At 31.2% G+C, this 20193-nt stretch overlaps 1 protein-coding gene across 1 annotated transcript in view; it reads left to right on the top strand.

Annotated features, from left to right (window-relative positions):
* The window catches only part of LOC107449468 (dopamine D2-like receptor), a 169616-nt gene extending 149639 nt beyond the window's left edge, over positions 1-19977 (top strand). Inside the window, exons 4-6 of the mRNA XM_016064995.4 lie at positions 3360-3730; positions 14970-15407; positions 19210-19977. Of these exons, the coding sequence (XP_015920481.1) occupies positions 3360-3730; positions 14970-15407; positions 19210-19430 (1030 nt within the window). The 3' untranslated portion in view covers positions 19431-19977. The remainder of the gene's footprint in view (positions 1-3359; positions 3731-14969; positions 15408-19209) is intronic.
* The last annotated feature ends 216 nt before the right edge of the window (positions 19978-20193 follow it).

The raw sequence follows: 20193 nt of genomic DNA, 5'->3' as shown, positions 1-20193 counted from the left end.
TAAACATAAAACCTAAGTATATAATCAAATTTAAACTTCAATAAAAAATTCTTAATAAAAAATATTTTTCGAAGGTTATTTGTAGGCTGGTGTAAATTTTAGATAAAAATGTAAATTTTTGAAAATATGGAATTTGCCTAGATTTTACTTTAGAAAATATTGGGTTAAAATGCTCCAACTGTGGATCTTTGTCATTTGTCATGAAATTAACTAAACAAAATTTAATTTTGCCAGCATTATATTACCAAGCTCTTAAAATCGACTGTAAATTGAAATATTACCCCAGTTCAATGACAAAAATATATATGTACTGCAATTTCAGTTTTCTTTTTCGTTCGGAGGTTAGTTCCGTAATTAGATATCAAGAACCAACTGTGGATGAAGTGATCGACAGTTGGTTCTTGATATCTAGTGTGTCTTGATGTTGAGTGCTTCCATTACTTTACCATATGCCTTTAAATAAACCATTAGGATAAATATATGCCCATAACCGTATCTCGCCATAAAATGCTATACAAATTTCTATGTTAGCCTTAGGCTTATGGTGTCTTGCCATAAAAATACCGTGCGAATTTCTATGGTAATCAAATACTTACGGTGTCTTGCCATATAAATTTCTATGGTTACTATAGGCTTATGGTATCTTGCCTTATAAACTTTTATGGTTGCCATAGATTATCATAGGCATATATGGCAGTACTTTTACTTTCGTTACTTGTACCGCCGGTACAAGTAGAAAGTACGTACTTTTACTTGTACTTCGTTACTTTTTAAATTTAGTACTTTTACTTGTACTTTCGTTACTTTTTTAGAGAAAAAGTACAAGTATTTGTAACGGAAATATCGAATGAAATCGTTACTTTTTTCTAAAACTCGGTAAGCTTTCTAAAAAAAAATTAAATTAAAAAAACTGCTTATGTTTTTTTAATTTATAAAATTAATGAGCAATATATATGCATTCATAGCTAACTTCGTGTTTAAATACCTTCTGTTTCAACTTATAGTGCACATTCAATTATTTTTTACTAGCTCAAAGATCACTAGCTCAAAGTTATCTGAAACCCCGTGTTTGCTTTGTTTATGTTTGTGCTTTTAAAACGCGTTTCTAAAGAGTAAAACAATTTTAAATCAATGGTAATTTAATTAAATGAAAATAATAAACTAAAAATTAAAATCAATAGATAAAATTTCTTTTTCGTGCAAATCCATAAAAAGTTTGATATTAAAATTATATTTGATTTTAAAATTATATTATACGATTATATTATAAAATTATATTATAATATTCTTCCGAATTTAAAAATAAATTGATATCCATAACTTTCAAAATTAAAAACAATTAAAAAAATAACAACAATTTTGCAAAAACATTAAAGAACATAAGAATATTATTCAATAAAATTTTAGCTTACTTTGAATTTTCGATTTTCAAGAAATGTACTTTTAAATCGTTACTTTTTTTGTTTAGTACTTGTACTTTTACTTGTACTTTTTACTCGTTACTTTTTAAAATGAGAACTTTTTACTTTTTACTCGTTACTTTTTTTAAAAATACTTGTACTTTTACTCGTTACTTTTTAAAAGTAACGTTGCCATATATGATCATAGGTGTGTCTATGACAAATCCTAATGGACCTCTCAAAACCTAGCATTTTAGCTAGTACCTGGCAGGAAATTGGCTGATAACAATGAAAGTATCGTACTATTGAATTTAAGGTTAAATGAATAGAGATTATATACTGACTGATTCACAATTATTAAAATAATCATCAGATCACTCTACAGATCAGGATTATAATTCTTGGAAGAAAATGACAATTCTTGGAAATGATAATTTATATTATTTAAAGTTAATCATTTATCCGTGCACGTTAACAAACAATTTTGCTTTTCGGTTATTCAGGGCTCGCTGTTCTCTATATCGCTTTTGCACATTTTATTTTGCAACACTTTAAACGCGTAGCCATTTTATGCAATGTTGTAGAGACAAATTTTTTATAGAGGTGGAGAAAGCTAAAAAATTCTAACGTTTTGCCCACTTAAAAAAAATAATAATAATTTGGTGAAGGAGGTACTGTAAAAATAAAATGTTTAGAAACTTTGGTTTCCAAATACATTTGGTTAAAATCTTTCTAAAATGTAATCGCTTTGATGCAAGCTTGCTTTATGTCTATCCTCAGAGGTAGTCTTCGACATTTCATGCCAAATATGCCTACAGCAACAATAAGAGATGACAGTGCACAAAGAAATTTTAACAATTAATTAATATTTATAGAAGAAGTATTTTGAACGCACATAAAAACTACGGAAATAAACAAATTTTACAATAAATAAAAAAAAATTACAATGAATAAAAAAACTTCAAAATTGACAAGTAATTTTACAGGAAAAAACAGTGGAACTTGTACGTCATTCTCTCGCGTACCAATTCCACTACACCCTTGTCCTAAGAGCTACGGTGTTAAAGCTTGCAGATATTATCACCTCCTTTACTGGAATCTCTCTATCGTTCTAATTGATTAAATTGAGGATGATATCTAAAATAAATCATTTTAAATTTGCAAGGAAACAGCTATAATTTTCAAAATAAAATCTTGGTGGCAGTAACCTTTTCGTGAGGTTGTCACAGAAAAGAGATTTTATATAGAGTTAGCCTAATGTTAACCGTAACGACAACCTGATTTTCTATTCCATTGTGTTTTTACGATCTGTAGGGAAATTTTTAGCGCATGCGCTTTGAAGCTCAAGTAGCGTTTGAGTTGTTAGAGTGACGGGAAACCATAACATTGTGCGAAATGTCTCTTACTCAACTGCTTTTAGATTATGTTTATTTTATTATAATATTTCTGTTTAGATCCGTTTCAAAGTTTTAAATTATTAAGATTCTTATTATAATAATATATAATTATATAAGATTATAATTATATAGAATATATTTGAATAATTATATAAGATTCTATTAAATTTGCATAGTGGTCATTATCGTGAATGGTAAATGCTAAATGATCAGTAACTGTTGAGAAAATTTGGTTATGACCGTGGGCTCTATTATTTGTTGTATATAAAAAAATCAATCAAATTTTTCTACACTATTAATTATGTTAAAGCTAAAAAACCACGTTATACTAACAAACGATATACAGTAGTTAGGTAAGCTCGTTGAACTACTTTAATACATTATTTTTCAGATTTCAACAACGAATTTCATTTATATTTTCCTCACCACAATGCATTTATATTTTAAATATCATGTTAAAATGTTCAGCCAAACTAAATATTAATCTGTAACTGCCAGCAATTGTGAGATTCATTAAATGTTGTGCAATTTTTTGACACATTTTATTTGCAATTCTAAACAGATTCATCGCAGTTACTCAGCCGATAAAATACTCGAAACACAAAAACAACAAACGAGTCTTCCTCACCATTATCTTCGTATGGCTGGTATCTGCTGCCATAGGCTCACCCATAGTCCTGGGCCTCAACACTTCTCCCGAAAGGCAACCGAATCTGTGCGTCTTTTACAACTCGGACTTTATCATCTATTCTTCGCTCAGTTCCTTCTATATTCCTTGCCTTGTGATGGTCTACCTTTACTACAAAATCTTCAGGGCCATTCATGAGAGAGCGAGAAAAGCCATCGGGAATAAAGTTCCAACCAGGTCTAAGAAGCAGCGACAAGACACCAGGACTTTAGTCATAGAAAACACTCCACGCACAGGAAATTCAGGTAATTTTATTTTGTAGTATTTTATCTTATTAGTTTGAAGACTCGCAAATAAGTTTAAGAGAGCCACAAGGGCTTAGAGAATAGAGTGTTTGCCTACCAATGAGGTGAGGCAGGTTTGTATCCCAGAGGTGACTGGTGGATACGAATTCTGTTCCCGGCTAGCACTGATTACAGTGCTGACGTAAAATATATTCAGTGGTAGATGAATCATGAGTTTCTGTGGTTTCCCTCTCCATGCAATGCAAATGTGGGTTAGTTCCATCATAAAGTCCTAAACCAGTGTTTCTTATCCTTTTTGATATAATGGACCCCTTTTAAAAATTTTTAAGAAGTCACAGACCACCCCCTTGGGAAAAAAATAATTGTAAAAGGCATCAATTATTAGAAAACATTTAGTTTTATTATTTTAATAGTATAAAAATTTTTTAAAATTACAATTTTTAATGTGAAGGTTGCTGCTGCTTTTCCTTAATTAATAAATTGAATTAGAGGATGGTTTTCGACAAAGCAACGTGCATATCATGTTCAACATTTAATCGATTTGGATGTTATGTTTTTATTGTCACAAGTGTGGAAAATCCCTCTTTGCAAAGATACACTGTAGCAAACGGAATTATAGCTGCCATAGCTCGCTTTGCAAGCAATGGGTAGGCTTCCAAACGTTTTAAAATTTAGGAGTAGTCAGCGGACCCCCAAAATAAAACTCATGGACACCTTAGAGGTTCGTGAACCACAGGTTAAGAAACCCTGTACTAAACGAAGGTTAGTTTGTCTCAATGATTGATCCAGGAGTTCCCTTTTCTTCCAAGTTGGGTTCAAAATTACAAGGTTAGACATTTGAACATTGGTAGTAGGAATCTCAGATTTGAGGTAGGTGTTCAACACCGGTTAAAATGTAAAAAAAGTTTAAGAAAATTTGAAGAATCTTTTTTTTAGAAAAAAAAGTATTCAAAAGTGTATATGCAAGAATATGTAATTTGAATTTTTCAACATTATCACACTGCGGTTACCATTATATTGTCTATTGAACATAAGGAAAAACAGCTCTTTTTTACTTGATTTATATTATCTCCGGACCAAATATATTCTAGAGCAAACTACAATATAGAGTATCGGCAGTTTGGTTGCATCAACCGTAAAATCCATTTTATCATAAAATTCATTTTTGCCATGAAATATTATACCTTAATTTTTACAGTATTATTTGCTTAATTTGTGTGATTTAGAGAATTTGGGGTAATTATCACTTTGAAAATTTCAGTATATCAGTTTAATTTTGCTCCACAGCCTGTTGTGGTAAAAATGGATTTTCAGGTAAAATGTACCTACAGCCTGAAAAACGTACCAACACCCTGAGAGCCGGTCCTTTTTACCGGAATTTGATCCGGAATTATTTACAGTGCGCCATAATGACTGTATTCTAAACACTAATATATTTCAGAATGAATACATTTCCATAAGAATTATTGCTGCTTGATTAGATACATTGTAATAGAATCATAATCAATATTGATTTAAATATTATAACCATCAATGAGATTTAAATATGATTTTAAGTATTTTAACGATATTTTAGCTCCTGGAATTTTACTTTTTCTCGTTATTCTCTGTCAAGAAAAGTAGAATAACGTTTAATTCAAGATAGATTTAGAGGTCTTTGTTTAACTTTAGCAATTATATTTTAAAGTGCAGGACTCATTTATAAGTATTACGACTGTTATAATGAAGAGCTATTTGATTTAATATCTCCTTGACACCAAAACGTATTGAATTCTAACGAAAACCACCATACAAATACTAACTATGAGTATCGTTTGCACTGTTAGAGGTTTAATACTAAAATTACGATAAAATAACCTAAAAGGGCATATTTCATTTTCCTTAACACTTTCTTCCCTAACTACCGAACGAGTCAATCATGGCCCATCCTCACTTGTCCTGCCACCACTTAATGACTCGTACTCGCACAAATTTTAATGCAGACGTGAAAACAAACTGTGCTCTCTGTCTGGGAAGCGTTCTCGATGAATGTGTGCAACGACTCATCCAATTACCGTCAGCTATTCCATACACTGGGTGCATGTTTGCAAGCTCCCCGTTCGTACAAAGTTCCATGGTCTTCGTATGCTGCCTAATGCTCGAATGTGACAGTCTTCACTTTCCTCTTCAGCACTCTCCTGTACAGCACAACCTAGCGGCGTACGATGACGTTTCCGGGCATGGTTTCCCATGCAATTCTTCAACCCTAGAATGCGCCCTTTCTTCTGTTTTAGGAATATTAACACAAGCATCGATGCTTCTTGTAATTTTTTTTTTTTTAAATAGATCAAAATAAAAAAAGTGTTTTTTTTTTTTTAGAAAAGACAGGAAAAAGAATAAAATTGCAATTAAATTAAATATCAGAGAATAACATTCGTCGATTCAATATAAAACTTGTGCTAAGCGAAGAATTTCTGTGAAATTAAATTAAATGAGTTTAATTTAAAAGGGTATATTAGATATTTTGGTAAAATAAATGTTTTACTCAAATCAAAATTTTGCAACAAAATATTGTTGATTTTGAAAATTAAATTTGATTTTCTATTTTTCCAATTTAAAATCGACGATTCAGTAATAAATAATCTTTTTTCACGCTAAATGGAATGTCATAGCATAAATTTAATTATGATTAACCATAATGCCATTTTTTAAATTTTTTCATATTTATTTGAAAAAAAAAACAATGCGTGAACCCATAAAAAATACGAGTAGAAAAAAAATATTTTGTTGAAATAAATAATATGTTATTATCTTCAAATAAATCTTTAAAGTTATTTTACTTAAAGACATCACTTTAAATTAAACTCAACAAATTTACCCAACACTAATGCTATGTGACAAATAAATTACGTAGCTTTTTAAAAATGCAAGAAAATGCTGCGGTGTAAACGAAAATCTGTCAATAACTTAAATTCATTATGTTGAATGGTGATAAAGTGTCGAGATTAAAAAGAAATGTATAACAAATATATAAAAATAAAACCTCTTCTTTTAAAAATTTTACTGGATTTTAAAAATAAATCCCTAAATTTAAAATATTTCCACATAATAAATTAAAAATATTTCTAACAAGTTTCCCTGTTTAATAAAGGAGCGTTTTTTCTCAACTTCTCTTTTGTGTTTACGGAGTATTTTTGTACGTCTGCAATGTAGGAACTTATCAAGTCGAATCTTTCATAACTCTAGAAATATTTGCGCGATTGTCCTGATCCTAATCTTAAAAATTTACCAAACCTATAACAATTATTTAAAAATCACTAGTAATCATTAAAAATTTTAAATTTGTTCGTTCGGGGGACACGTTTGAAAAATGATATTTTTCGCAGTAGTTAAGTATTAAATATTGTTACAAATGAAATTTTAAAGGATTCCGTTTATGGCTTTACTGCGTATTCTTAATTAATTTTTACAACCTTAGTAATCAAGGTATATTGGTTGCTACGTCACAGAAAAAGTGCATCTAAAATTATCTATTCATATACCTAAATAAATTAAAATAAACTCTATTTTTATAACGTCATTAAACATCTTACTCAATTTTCAGTTTATGACTACCAATGTCCAACTTACAAGCCTTGTAATTTTGAACCCAATTCAGAAGACAAGGGAACTCTTGGGGCAAGTATTGGGTGAATTTAAGAAATGGGTGAATTGAAGAAATTTGCCTTCTTGGAGGACTTTTTGATGGAACTAAACAGCATTTGCGTTGCATAGAGAGGAAAGCCACGAAAACCTCCAATGGTCAGGCTGGCACAAGTTGACTTTAACACATGATCTATCTACCACTGAGGATGTTTTACGTCAGTGCTGTGGTCGATGTGAGCCAAGTGCTGAATTCGTATCAACCAGCTATCATTGGGATTTGAACTCAGTCACATCAATGGAAGGCAAATGCTTTATCCCCTGAGTCACCACGGCATAAAACGATAATTTTACTTTACATTTTATAATTAGCGTTGAACAGCTGACCCATTTTTGGTTTTACGTCTACCAATGTTCAACTCGATAGTTTTTTAATTTCAACCCAATCCAGAAAAGCAAGGGAACTTCTGGATCAAGTATTGAGAGAAATTTACCTTCAAGGAGGACTTTTTGATAGAACTAACCCGCATTTACATTACATTGAGAGGAAAACCTCCCGAGGTTTACCTGACGGCACGAGGACTCGAACACACCATCCGTCTACTACTGAGGATATATTAGGTCAGCACATCGGGCGGCGCGAGTCGGTTGTGGAATTCGTATTGACCAGTCATCTCTGGGATTCGAGCACAGTTCACCTTATTGGAACGCAAATGAAATATCCCCAAATAGAGAAAAATAAGGGGCCGGGATAGCCTGGTCGGTAGGGCGCTGGACCCATGTCTGAGAGTTCGTGGGTTCGAACCCCGCCAGCCGAAGACTCCCCGTGTAGTAGGTGACTGATGCATGTTAAAATTCTGCCTAGTAGCGAAGTCCTCCATGTTCCCATAACAAATCAAAACCTCTGGGGGTACTGGATTGGAGATCGATCGTTCTCTGATTCAGGTCAAAATTACGATCTGTGGATGAATGAATGGATGTATGAATGGATCCACCTTATAAACAGGTGTGACGTATGATGTGGCAGAAGTCGAATTCTCGGCCATAGATGGCGCCACTGAAAAACAAGAATCGCACACTCTGCCTTAAATTTGCTCGGTTTCACCAAGCAGGCTTGCCCGTGTGGCAATTGGCATTATAACCAACCAAGAAAAATAAGTGAGGTAAATGTACGGCTTCAATTAAGGGGAACCAAAAGAAATCGTCTTATTTTATTAACGCCAAATATAAATTAAATTAAATTAAATTTGAAAATTATTGCTACTGGTATCGATAGAAATTGGTGCGGTTTTTAATAGGTCTGAAATATATTATTATAGTTTTTACTGTGATGTGGTAATGGGTTTCGAGTGGTCTGCCGAATGGTATATGTACCGGTGAAAATTGCTTAATTTTAGCAAATTTAGACCACAGTGAAATAGCCCTGAGCACCAGTATCATGCAAAATGATACTGATTATGGCTAATATTTTGTTTCATGAGATGGTCTTCTAAAAACTTCTAAAAAACTATTCTGCTTCACAGAAAAATAAATTCTGATAAAATTCCTCCTATGTATGGTAATGTAACTTTTGGCAAAGAACATTATGCATTACATCCCATTACTCTTGATTATAAAATCAAAATATTCGGTAATTTTAACCGTTAATTTGTTTACGTTCATGTGGTAACAGCTTACAGGAAGTTTTGGGTTTCTAAATTATAATGTTCCGCAGTGGACTGATCGTTAAGACACGGTTCCCAGTAGATCACCGAAGTCAAGCATCACTGATTGCGGTCAGTGAGCGGGTGGGTGACCACTTGGATCAGTCTGCGTAGGGACTGAGGGTGTGCGGTATTGGTCCTCGTTAAACTGTTCTACGGTAAAGTGCTCGACTTCGCGTGCAGGTCGTCGGGCTACCTAGCGGAGGTGCCATCCCCTCTGCAGAGGATCAAAATTGTGATGGCATGTCTTCGGATCATCCTCAGGGATGTTTCCCAGACCGTCGCCAATAGCCCATTGTGCAGCTCTAGTGCGACGTAAATGAACAAATCAAATCCAAATTATAATGTCACATTTTATTGCTCATTTTACCAAAATCATTAACAAAGAGCTTCGGTAAAAATTATTCAGCTATTATTCAGCTATACCACAGACGCGGTAAATTTTACCATATTCTGGCAGATTTTCCTATATTTTTTTCTCAGGTAAGGAGGAATTACGTAAAGCAATCGGCAAGGGCAATCAATAAAACATATAAAAAGACATTTTATCATTATTAATTATGTCGGTATTATGTGCTTAAGTTTTTTTTTGTATGATATCTTGCGTTTAGAGCTGTGGAGCTGGTTGTTCAAAAGTTTGAAACTAACTCCGACTTCGAGTTTTCCCGAGAGCATGACAACCGATTAAAATTGCTTCAAATAAATTTTTCACCTAAATCCATCAAAGTATGAATTTTTACGGTGTAATCTTTTTAGTAATGTAGCTTTATAAATATTGCTAATTTTATTCAAAATATGATTGCTATTCTAACATTCTAATACAAAATTTCTATGTTTAGTTTCTGTTTACTCTGTCTATCTACTCTGTTAATGCAAAGGTGGATAGACAGATTTATGCAAGTTTTTCTCAATAGTTATATGCAATTCGCTGTTAAAATTTTAATTCTAAAATGTCGGTCAAAAAACCGGCGATAGACTGTCTATTTAATCGCAAAGTTCAAGATTGTCGCAAAGGTTACGATAGCGAATATTTTTACCTTCATGGTTTTGAAACCGTTTATATGAAGCATGATTGAAAATCCATGAACACAAAAACTATACGGTTTTTTAACCATTTACAACTAGCATGATTTCAAAATCATAAAAAATGAAATTTAACTGGACATTGAAGATAATGTTGTTGTTGTTACAAATTCCCCTGGAGACGAAAAGCCTAGAGAGGTCCAGAAGGCTCCTTCCCGTCGCATCAGTTCCCCATATATCTGCAGAAAGTCCCGATCAACCAGCAGCTGCCTAAAAGAAGCGCCAAGGCAAAAAAGAAGGTGATCAGGATTTGAAGGATGTGAGCAGGAACAAGGTTGGAAAGTCTTCTCCCCATTTTGAAACCTTAAATACTTAAGATGGCCACTACGAAATCTGGTCATCGCCGATTAATCTGGCTACATGGCCGATCTGTCCATGTAGTCAGATGATTCAGATGGTTGAAGATAATAACCGCTTTATAATGCTGCCATCTATGCATGGGTACGAGAATTATTGAATTTGAATTGTCCACAGTCGCCAATTGTAGAGTGCAGGACACTCTGTACGTGGTGAATGGAATGCTGGAATTGTGTCAACGCTGGGGCTCAAGCCTTTCGGCCATGAGATTGACAGATTAGCTCTCTAGTCTATATTATGTATGCATTTGCAGGGAACAAAATGACTTCATAGGTGGGTCTAATTGGAGCGATAAAATTCTGGTTTTTTAATCGAATTAGGTGAAAGCAGTATAAACGGTTTCTTGCACAATTAACAGTTTCAATAACAATTTATTTAAGGTTATTGGCTATTTTGTTTGAATGTGGCAAAATAACAATCGAATAAATTGTTATTTGGCCATTTTTTCCCGAGAAATTTCTAACATTGTACATTTGCCAAACATCTCACTTTATATCAAGTTTTACTGTCAGTACCAAGCTTACAAAAATGAGAAAATATTGAGAAAAATTAAAGTGCTATTTTCTTAAAGACTTGATGCAACCTAAGATGAAAAAGTATAGAATTAACTAATTTTAAAAAATTAAAAAAAGCAACTTTTCTATGGTCTTGCACGAATAAGTAAGAAGAAAAATACTGAGTGCTAATTTTAAAAACCGAGAAGTTAAAATGTCAGTTAATTTTGCAGATATAATGTTCATATCATAGAAATTTTTCAATAAAATGTTACGAAACATTCTCAGAAAAATTGTTTAAGTAAAAGCAAATGTAAAATTGGTTTTGGAATAGCAATATTAACATCAAATAAATTGCCAACTTTTAATCTGCTTTCGTCAAAAACCATTAAGGAAAATTTGAATTTTTTTTAAATGCACATTATATCAAGAAAACTAACTGAGCCAATGAAACAATATCAAATCTATTCTTACAAATTACATCCAATATTTTGTTTCTTTTTTTTCGTGCAAAATTATAAAAAGTGTTTTATTTTTTTAAATTTATGTATTTGTTTAAAAAAATTTATATAATTGAGAAAAAAAATGTTTTTTTTATTTGAATAATATTTTTTCGTCATTATTTAACATTTATAATTATTATTTCGATTTAAAAATTTCCATATTCACTGCATAGTTAAATTCTTTTCTGAATGACTATTATTAAACTATTTCCATTATGAAGCGCAACGTCTCAACAGCTTTTACCCAGCAAACGTTGTAATTTCCGGCATAAATGGGAATGACAAATAGAAAAGTTTTTAATACACATTACGAAACTGAAGTGTAATTTTGGTCTGAAACAAAGAACATAATGAAAGGTCTTATAACAAAAAAATTTAGCTATTTCGGAATTTCTAAAAAGGTTCATAATGGTATTAATCTAGTACACTATTCAAGTACGTCCTCAACACAAAAATTTTTATCCTAAGAAAAATGCTGAGTACCTATGTACTACTTTCAGGATTTAAGGATTATATTTGCTTAGATGTTGAGTTATTACGGAAAATATATTTTGCACTATACACTGTTAGAATTTTCTTTCTGAAATTATGGTAAAATAACCGGCAGCAGTCTGTTCATCCAATTAACCAACAGGTTAACGGTAACGAATATTTTTTACCTTTATGATTTTGAAACCGTTTACAAATGGTGTGGTTATAAAACCTTGAATTCAAAAATATACGGTTTCTTAACCATTTACAACTAGCATGGTTTCAGAAATGTAAAAAAGGAAATTTAACTGGACGTTGGAGCTCGGTTTTTTGTTAGATAATGGATTAAATGGGCACATTGGAAACTCTTCATGCGTGTAGAAGAGTATTAATGAAATTCGCGGTGGCTACGCTGGGGCTCGAACCCCTGTTCTGTCAGTCATGAGTCTGTTAGATTAGCCCTCTTGGATAAAATATGTACCCAACTCAAAGGAATTGAGCTTCTTCATTAAGTGGGCTTAGTTGGTGCTATGAAGTTCTGGTTATTTAACAGTATTAGGTGAAAGCAGTTAATAAATGGGGTTTCTCAGAGTTAACAGTTTGATTACAATCTATTTCATGGCAATTTGACTTTTTTATTAAAATATGGTAAAATAAGAATTAAAAATGGAAATTGTTATTTAACCCTTTTTGTTTAGAAATTTCTAGCAGTGTATAATAATGGTTTGGTTTAATTTTTTGATTATATTATTCGTAACAACGTGCTAAAGTCATTCGAACCTAATTCTTCTGTAAAATTCATACCTGTATCTAAAGTTAGTAAAAAGAAATAAAATGTTAGTAGATTAGGACATTGCTGTGGTTATCAGAGGTAATGAAAGTGATAAATTATGTCTTAATAACCTCAATTTTCGGGCAATCTTCTGTATTTATTCTTCATTTATTTTCAGATAGTTGGATGAAATACTTAAATCTAAAATACGTGTTGATATAAATATACTGATTGGAAATTGAATGATGCTATTTTGTTAAACTTTTTTATTTTTCATTTTCATAATCATTCTACACATGAAAGAAGTTTAAAATTGAAATCAGTATTTTCTGAATACCTTTTCGTTTGTCAACAACACGGTAGAAAGTTTTTTTCTAATTTATTGATGGAAACAAGTGTTTTTGTATTATCAAAAGTTGCTTGAAGAGCAAACCAAAATGATTCATCCTGTACCATTTTTGTAGATAAAAAGTCGCCAAGCTTAAAACGAATTCGTGTTTACTAATGCAACTGGAGCCTCGAAGTGTCGAGAAGGTAGAAAAGCGTTTTATCTCCAAAAATGCCAGCAAACTAGCCCAAATCAACCAACTAGCGACGGTCTCACTGTCTATAGTATTTCCTTTGCCTATTGGCTGATACTGCGAGCTGTTGAAATACATTAAATGTGTGGAGGTATGAGGAAAGGATGCGTGGTAAACAAAAAATAATATATTTTATTTAAACACAGATTAAAAAAAAATTGTTAAGATGCTTGCTAATAAATAAAAATAATTAACTACTTTGCGAAGAAACGTCGAAAAGAGTGGGTTTACTCTTGTTGCTTCTCCAAAGAGTTGATCTTACAAAATTTGCTCCCAAATCTTTCCGGAAGTAAAATTTAAGGCATTGTCCGTAAGAGAACAAAAAATTCGTTATATTTCCTAGAATATTAACTAGATATTGATATCATCATGGGTACAAAATATTTAGGACACTAAATATAAAGAAAAATTTATTTAATGATTTCTGTGGCGGATAAAAGGTTCAAAGAAACTATTTTTACCTCTAAGAAGAATACCAAGACTTTGATAGACATGGGTGTGACTCTTTTTATCGGAGGAATGGAGCACGGACCAATCGTTTCAGAGGAGAAAAAAAAAGCAGATTGCTAGAATAGACTTTTTTGTATACACGAGACTCGAAGTTTTCTAAAAGAAATCCAATTTTATTCCGTTTTAATTCAAGATCGTATCCTTTAGCCATGTAAACAATATTATTTTGCTCAACCTAAGTTACTGGATTCATGTCTTTTAATTGCATCATTTCCCAGGTTTTGTGCATTGACCAGGTACTGTTGATGCTGGATTAATATTAACAATATGTTAATATTAACAGTATATTAATATTAACAACATATTAATGTGACAACTGACTTTGTAGGGTCAGGGAACTGGCCTTGCATCAGAAAGGTTCTGGGTTCGAATCCAGAGCAAGGCATGTATGTTCTTTCATTCCGTCCTTACTATGGCAGCAACGTTGGCCCTTGAAAGAGTGGCCAACAAATCTGCTCTTCAGATGCCTGTATTGACGAAAGGTCATTACCCAGGTGGGCATTGGAAAAAAAATCTTATCAAAATTAACATTAATTAACAAAATTAACATTAACAAAAATAACAAATTAAGATTTAACAATAAAATCTTAAAAAATCTTAAAAATTCACGAAATACATATTTGAGTCTAAAATATTAATAATAATGCTACTAAATTTTTAGGAACATATAGAAAACGAAAAATAGCAAGTTTTCTTTATTAATTTCTTTTTAATATATTAACTACTTATAACCTAATGCGTATAATTTAAAGTAATTTTATTAAAGTTTAAGAAAACGACCTATTCTTGGGGACACATTGCTTGGAGTATCACTGTCCAACTAATCTTCTTTGAAATTTGTAAAAGGCATGGCTTTTTTAGTTTTATTTACCAAAATAATAAACTGTGAAAAGAGTTTTCAACTCACTTGCTGTTTACGGGAAAAATAAGGATACTGTTTCACCACGATAAACAATTTCCTTATCTGATGACATGGAAAAACCGGCTTTGTTATTAGGAGAAGAATGCATGTTAAAATACGATTTCTTACGTGCAGAACCGTCAGTGAGTTAAAACAGTATTTCATGCATTAATCCATTTAAAACCTAATCATTTTTTTTAAAAATTAAGCATTGACTAAATAATATTTAATCTTTTTTTTTAGGTATAAATAGACAAAATCAAGGCGTATCTTACATCAAAACACTGAGTCCTTTAATTGAAGGAGATGAAGTGAGCCAAATCTGTCCATCAGAGAATGTCGATGAGGATGATGATGATGAGGAATCACCGACGACAGTCGATAAGGATTGTCAGATCATTAGCAATGTTGGGAATGTCTCAAACAATGAGACATTCAGCGTGGTTGATCACGAGAGTGTGTCATTGTCTGAAGTTAGGTCTACCAGCAAGAAAGCACCGACATTCAAAGTGAATGGCTCAGCTGTGGGGGATACAGACTTGGGTGTGAATGCTGTGGCGAAAAAGAATAAAAAGAAAAATCCCTTCAAAATTGTTAAACCTGAAAAGGGTAAAAAGAAAAGAGAAAAGAATGCTGCAAGGAGAGAAAGAAAAGCCACCAAAACTTTAGCAATTGTTTTAGGTAAGCGTTTAAAAAATGATTATTAATAACGCTTTAAATTGCTTTGTAAAGGCTTATTAAAGACGTTTCTATTGGAATTTGAGTTTAAATTGCAAAAGAAAACTTTTTTAAAAATGCCAAAATTTATAAAATTATTTGTTTTTTTTTCTTGTCTACTTTTTGTAAAACTTGTAAAATTAAGAAAACATTCAATACTAAAGTTGTTTTAAGGAAACGCCCTGTTGTGCGCACTTTGATGACTTAGACTTTTCTTCATGGGATAAAAAAAGTAAGAAGCACAAATAAATTTTTTTTGTATTTTAGTAACAAATTTATTTAATGAACAAAATCTATTTAATTGAAACTTAAACAAAAAAAATTAGCACTGAGGAATATTTATAAAGAGAAAAAAAAATGATAAAAAAAGTAAAAAATAGAGAAGAAAATTAAACGCCCCATTCTGACGATCTCATCTCGTGAGAAGCTATGGAGCTCATAGGGAAGGGGCGGCTCGAACAATTCCTGTTCTCACAAGGGAAACTAGGGAAGTGTGACTCGCCAATTTTGAAATAAACTAGTGGGATGTATGCCTTATGAGGAATAATTTTAGGGGGCAGCATTCGTTTCGGCCCATACAAGGTCCTGTGAGAGATAAAAAATAATTCAATATATAGAAAAATCCGTTTTTTACTACTTCAATGCAGACTATCAGTTATTGTAATTGTCTCATAATCCATTTAATTTGTAATTAATTGGATAAATAATTCATTTGTTAATTAATAAATTAATAAACATTCGTTTTGGCCCATAGAAGGTCCTGTGAGAGATAAAAAATTATTCAATATTTAGAAAAATCAGTATTTTATTACTTTAATGCAGACTATTAGTTATTGTAATTGTCTCATTTCCCAATTAATCTGTAACTAATTGGATAATTAATTAATTTGCTAATCAATAAATTAATCAGAAAATTAATTAATTAATAATAATTGTTAATTAATTATTAATTTATTTGCAATTACATACTCCAATTAATTTGGAAAGTTTTTTGAAAAAAAAAATTAAAAAAATTTGATGTCAATTTTTTTTAAAAATTAACCTAACAGGTTTTTCCGAAAAACTACAAATATATAAAATTTCCGAAATCAATTTTAACAATAAATGTGCATTATATAGTACGTGAAAGTACCACAAAATTAATTGGAGTATGAGACAATTACAATAACTAATAGTCTGCATTGAAGTAATAAAATATCGATTTTTCCATATAAATTATTTTTTATCTCTCACAGGACCTTCTATGGGCCGAAACAAATGTTTCCCCCTAAAATTATTCCTCATAAGGCATACATCCCACTAGTTTATTTCAAAATTGGCGAGTCACACTTCCCTAGTTTCCCTTGTCAGTGGTGACAAGTTTTTATTATCTTCACGGAACAAAAAAAGAAATAAACAGAATAAATTCAACTGTATTTAACTGACTAATTTATTTAATGAACAAAAGTATTTAATTAAACTACAAAAAACAAAAATTAACGCAAGTAGAATATTTATGGAAAAAAAGTGAAAGATTAATTAGAAGATGGGAAGGAAAACTAAACGTCATAGTCTGATGATGTCATTCCGCGAACTGAAGAGCTCACGGGGCAGCTCAAACAGTATCGGTTGCAGCCTCAAAGTCGGTTAAAGTTACGCTCGTTACACAGTCAATTTATGCTTTAGATAAAATATCTTATTTTTATTTTTATTTGTTTACGTTTTTAAGTTTTTTGTAGACGCGCTAAACAAACTGTAGACGTGTAGACCAAGGTAAGGGGTCGTGCAAATTTTAGATGCGCTATTACAAAATAGAAATTGTTACGAGGGTAAATATGAAAATCATATGCTAATTATATATCAAGGTTAATACTTATGCTGATTTCACAATTTTTAATAATAACTATAACAATATATTATGACCAAAGATCTACTGAAATGATTAAAAAATTATCTAACTGAAAATGACGATCATTTGTTTGAATCAGCATTTACAATACTGAAGTGGGAAAATAAGAAATATACTCTTGCACGCTGACCTGTTGAAAAATTCATATAAAATGTCGAAATAAAACCAACTTTAGTTATATAGGCTATAAGTGGTACACAAGACAAAATTGAATTTAAAAATGTCAAGTATAGTCTAGTTTTGATTCCTCTAGTGATTTAACATGGTAATTGTAAAGAAGATTGAATTTGTTATAATGAATAATAAGGAGGGTAAAAAATCATAAATGTAAGAAATGAGTAAAAGTTTTAGTATTGAAATTGAAACAGGAAATAAAATAAAAGTATTGAATTTGTTATAATGAATAATAAGGAGGGTAAAAAATCATAAATGTAAGAAATGAGTAAAAGTTTTAGTATTGAAATTGAAACAGGAAATAAAATAAAAGTATAATTTATTTAAATAGAAAATGACGAGCAGGAGAAGATGAATTTCACTCGCATTGTTCATCAGTATACTCAATATTAATCTATGATACTAAAAATTTATATTAGACTCTTAATGCTCATTAATAATGAGGTATTCTTGATCAGCTGAAAATATAATGCATATTATGCTTGAATATCTTGTTGTTTCAACCTCATAAATCATTTCATCATAAGTGATTCCGGTGGGTAGGAAATAACATTGCAAGGAATTAAATTATTTTTTGAAGTATTTATAATAAGTACTAAGAGCGTATATTTTCGGCGAAAACCTAAAAAGTAACAAAAGTATTTTTAAATACTTATTTTATGGAGGATACTAGAGAAGCAATGTGTGATAATCGAATGTAACATTCAGGATTGAAATCATTTTTTTTTATTTAAAAATAAATTTAAAAAAAAAGATAGTTATGAAATACTCTGACGTGATCCTTATTTCAATATATCTATGAATTTTTAAACTTCAATTAGACTTCAATTCGACTTTAATTCAATTAGATTTTAATTTATAAATGCAGGTTCCTTTCAGACTTTTGCAGGAACCACTTCCTACTTTCATCCCATCTAGCAATCTAAAATATTTTACTCTATCTAACAAGATTGTAGATTATTTATAAGTTTATTTGAATAGACATGGCTTAACAAAACTTGATTTTATTTGAATCGCAAACACAAATTTCGAATTCTGACATCCTGTTCTAAACGAAAGAGACTTTACATAATCTTGGTAAGCTTAAAAATAATTCTGAATAACAAAAAAAAATTTAAATTTTTTTAAAAAAATATATAACTATTATAAGGATTCTGCACTGAGTAAAAAAAAAGGTAAAAACTAACTATGTTTCTGGCTTCTTGGTAACATCAAAAATATCGATAATTTTTACCTAAGTGCTTTGGTAAAATTAACACTATATAGTTTTAAAATGCATGATAAAATTTGGTAAATATGGTAAAATATGGTAATTGTTCCTCGATACCCTCTAGAGCATTCTTATTCAGATAAATTTAATTTTCAGTTTTGTATGTTTTAGTAAATGTTTAGTAATAAGAACTGAAATTTTGAAAACCAGAATTTCTGTGAAACCGTTATCATACGAACGGCAAATTCATGGTTAAAATACCTTATTTTTGGTTTTATTGCCAGAATGATTCTTTTATCTCTAACCAGAAATGTAATTAAGATACATGAAATTTTCATCAGCATTTTTTTTTCTTTATTGATTTCTATTTACCAAAACATATCAAATTGCTTGAAATTGCAAATTTAACTAATTAATTACGTTTTTTTCAGCTTATTCTTATTTATACACATACTTTTACAAACTCAAGTAATTAATGAAAATTCATTTTTTAGGTGTTTTCCTCATGTGTTGGGTGCCATTCTTTACGTGCAATATACTGGACGCTATCTGCATTAAGTTGCAAAATGACACTTGGCGACCAGGAGTTACTGTTTTTCTGTTAACTACTTGGCTTGGTTACATCAACAGTTGTGTCAACCCAGTCATCTACACCATATTCAACCTGGAATTCCGCAAGGCTTTCACAAAACTTCTTCTCGAGCCTTGCAAGTGAAGGTCAATAATAATTTCAACTCTAGTCAAAGTCTTGTCTAAGTATTTGATGTGGTGCCAATGAGAGTGTCGCCAAGCAATTTTAATAAGTTTCTCAGCAAAAATAGACAATGCTGTGCACATCTATTATTATCAGGCAATATTTGCCAAACATGATCAAAACATAAAAATTATATTTGAGCTGTACTTTAAACCTTCAACTGTCTTGTGTTCAGAATGTGAACAAAAATGTCCCTGGCGAGCATTTACAGTAAAGATACGGGCTCGGCCCGACCCCGGGTCCGGCGCAGGCCTGCTTACTGAAAAAAAAGGGTTCAGGGTCGGATGGTCTCAGACTCATGATAAAATTTTCATAAACTTTTTTACAGCTTTTAAACAAACTCTTATTTCAGTTGTTGAATATTAAAAATTTAAAATTTGCATGGTATAAAAATCTGAAGCGATCTGCAACTTCTGTTCGGTGCTTTCGCTTTTTGAGGCTAGCGTTAATTGTTTTCTTTTCTAATTTCCGTTTTATACATCTTGGAGTTTCAGTTAAGGAATAAAATTCTAAAGCTATCTTCAACTTATGTTCGGTTCTTTTGTTATGTGAGGCAAGCGTTAATTGTTTTCTTCTTTAATTTTTGTTTTATTTACCTTGGAGTTTCAGTTAAGGTATAAAAATTTAAACCGGTCCACAACTTCTGTTCGATGCTTTTACTTTGTAAGGCAATCGTTAATTGTTTTCTTCTTAAATTTTTGTTTTATTTACCATTGAGTTTCAG

Source organism: Parasteatoda tepidariorum, chromosome 8 (assembly GCF_982258835.1).
Source record: "Parasteatoda tepidariorum strain Cologne lab strain chromosome 8, Ptep-v5.0, whole genome shotgun sequence".
NCBI classification, from domain to species: Eukaryota; Metazoa; Arthropoda; class Arachnida; order Araneae; family Theridiidae; genus Parasteatoda; species Parasteatoda tepidariorum.
This window is presented reverse-complemented; position numbering and strand designations above follow the sequence as displayed.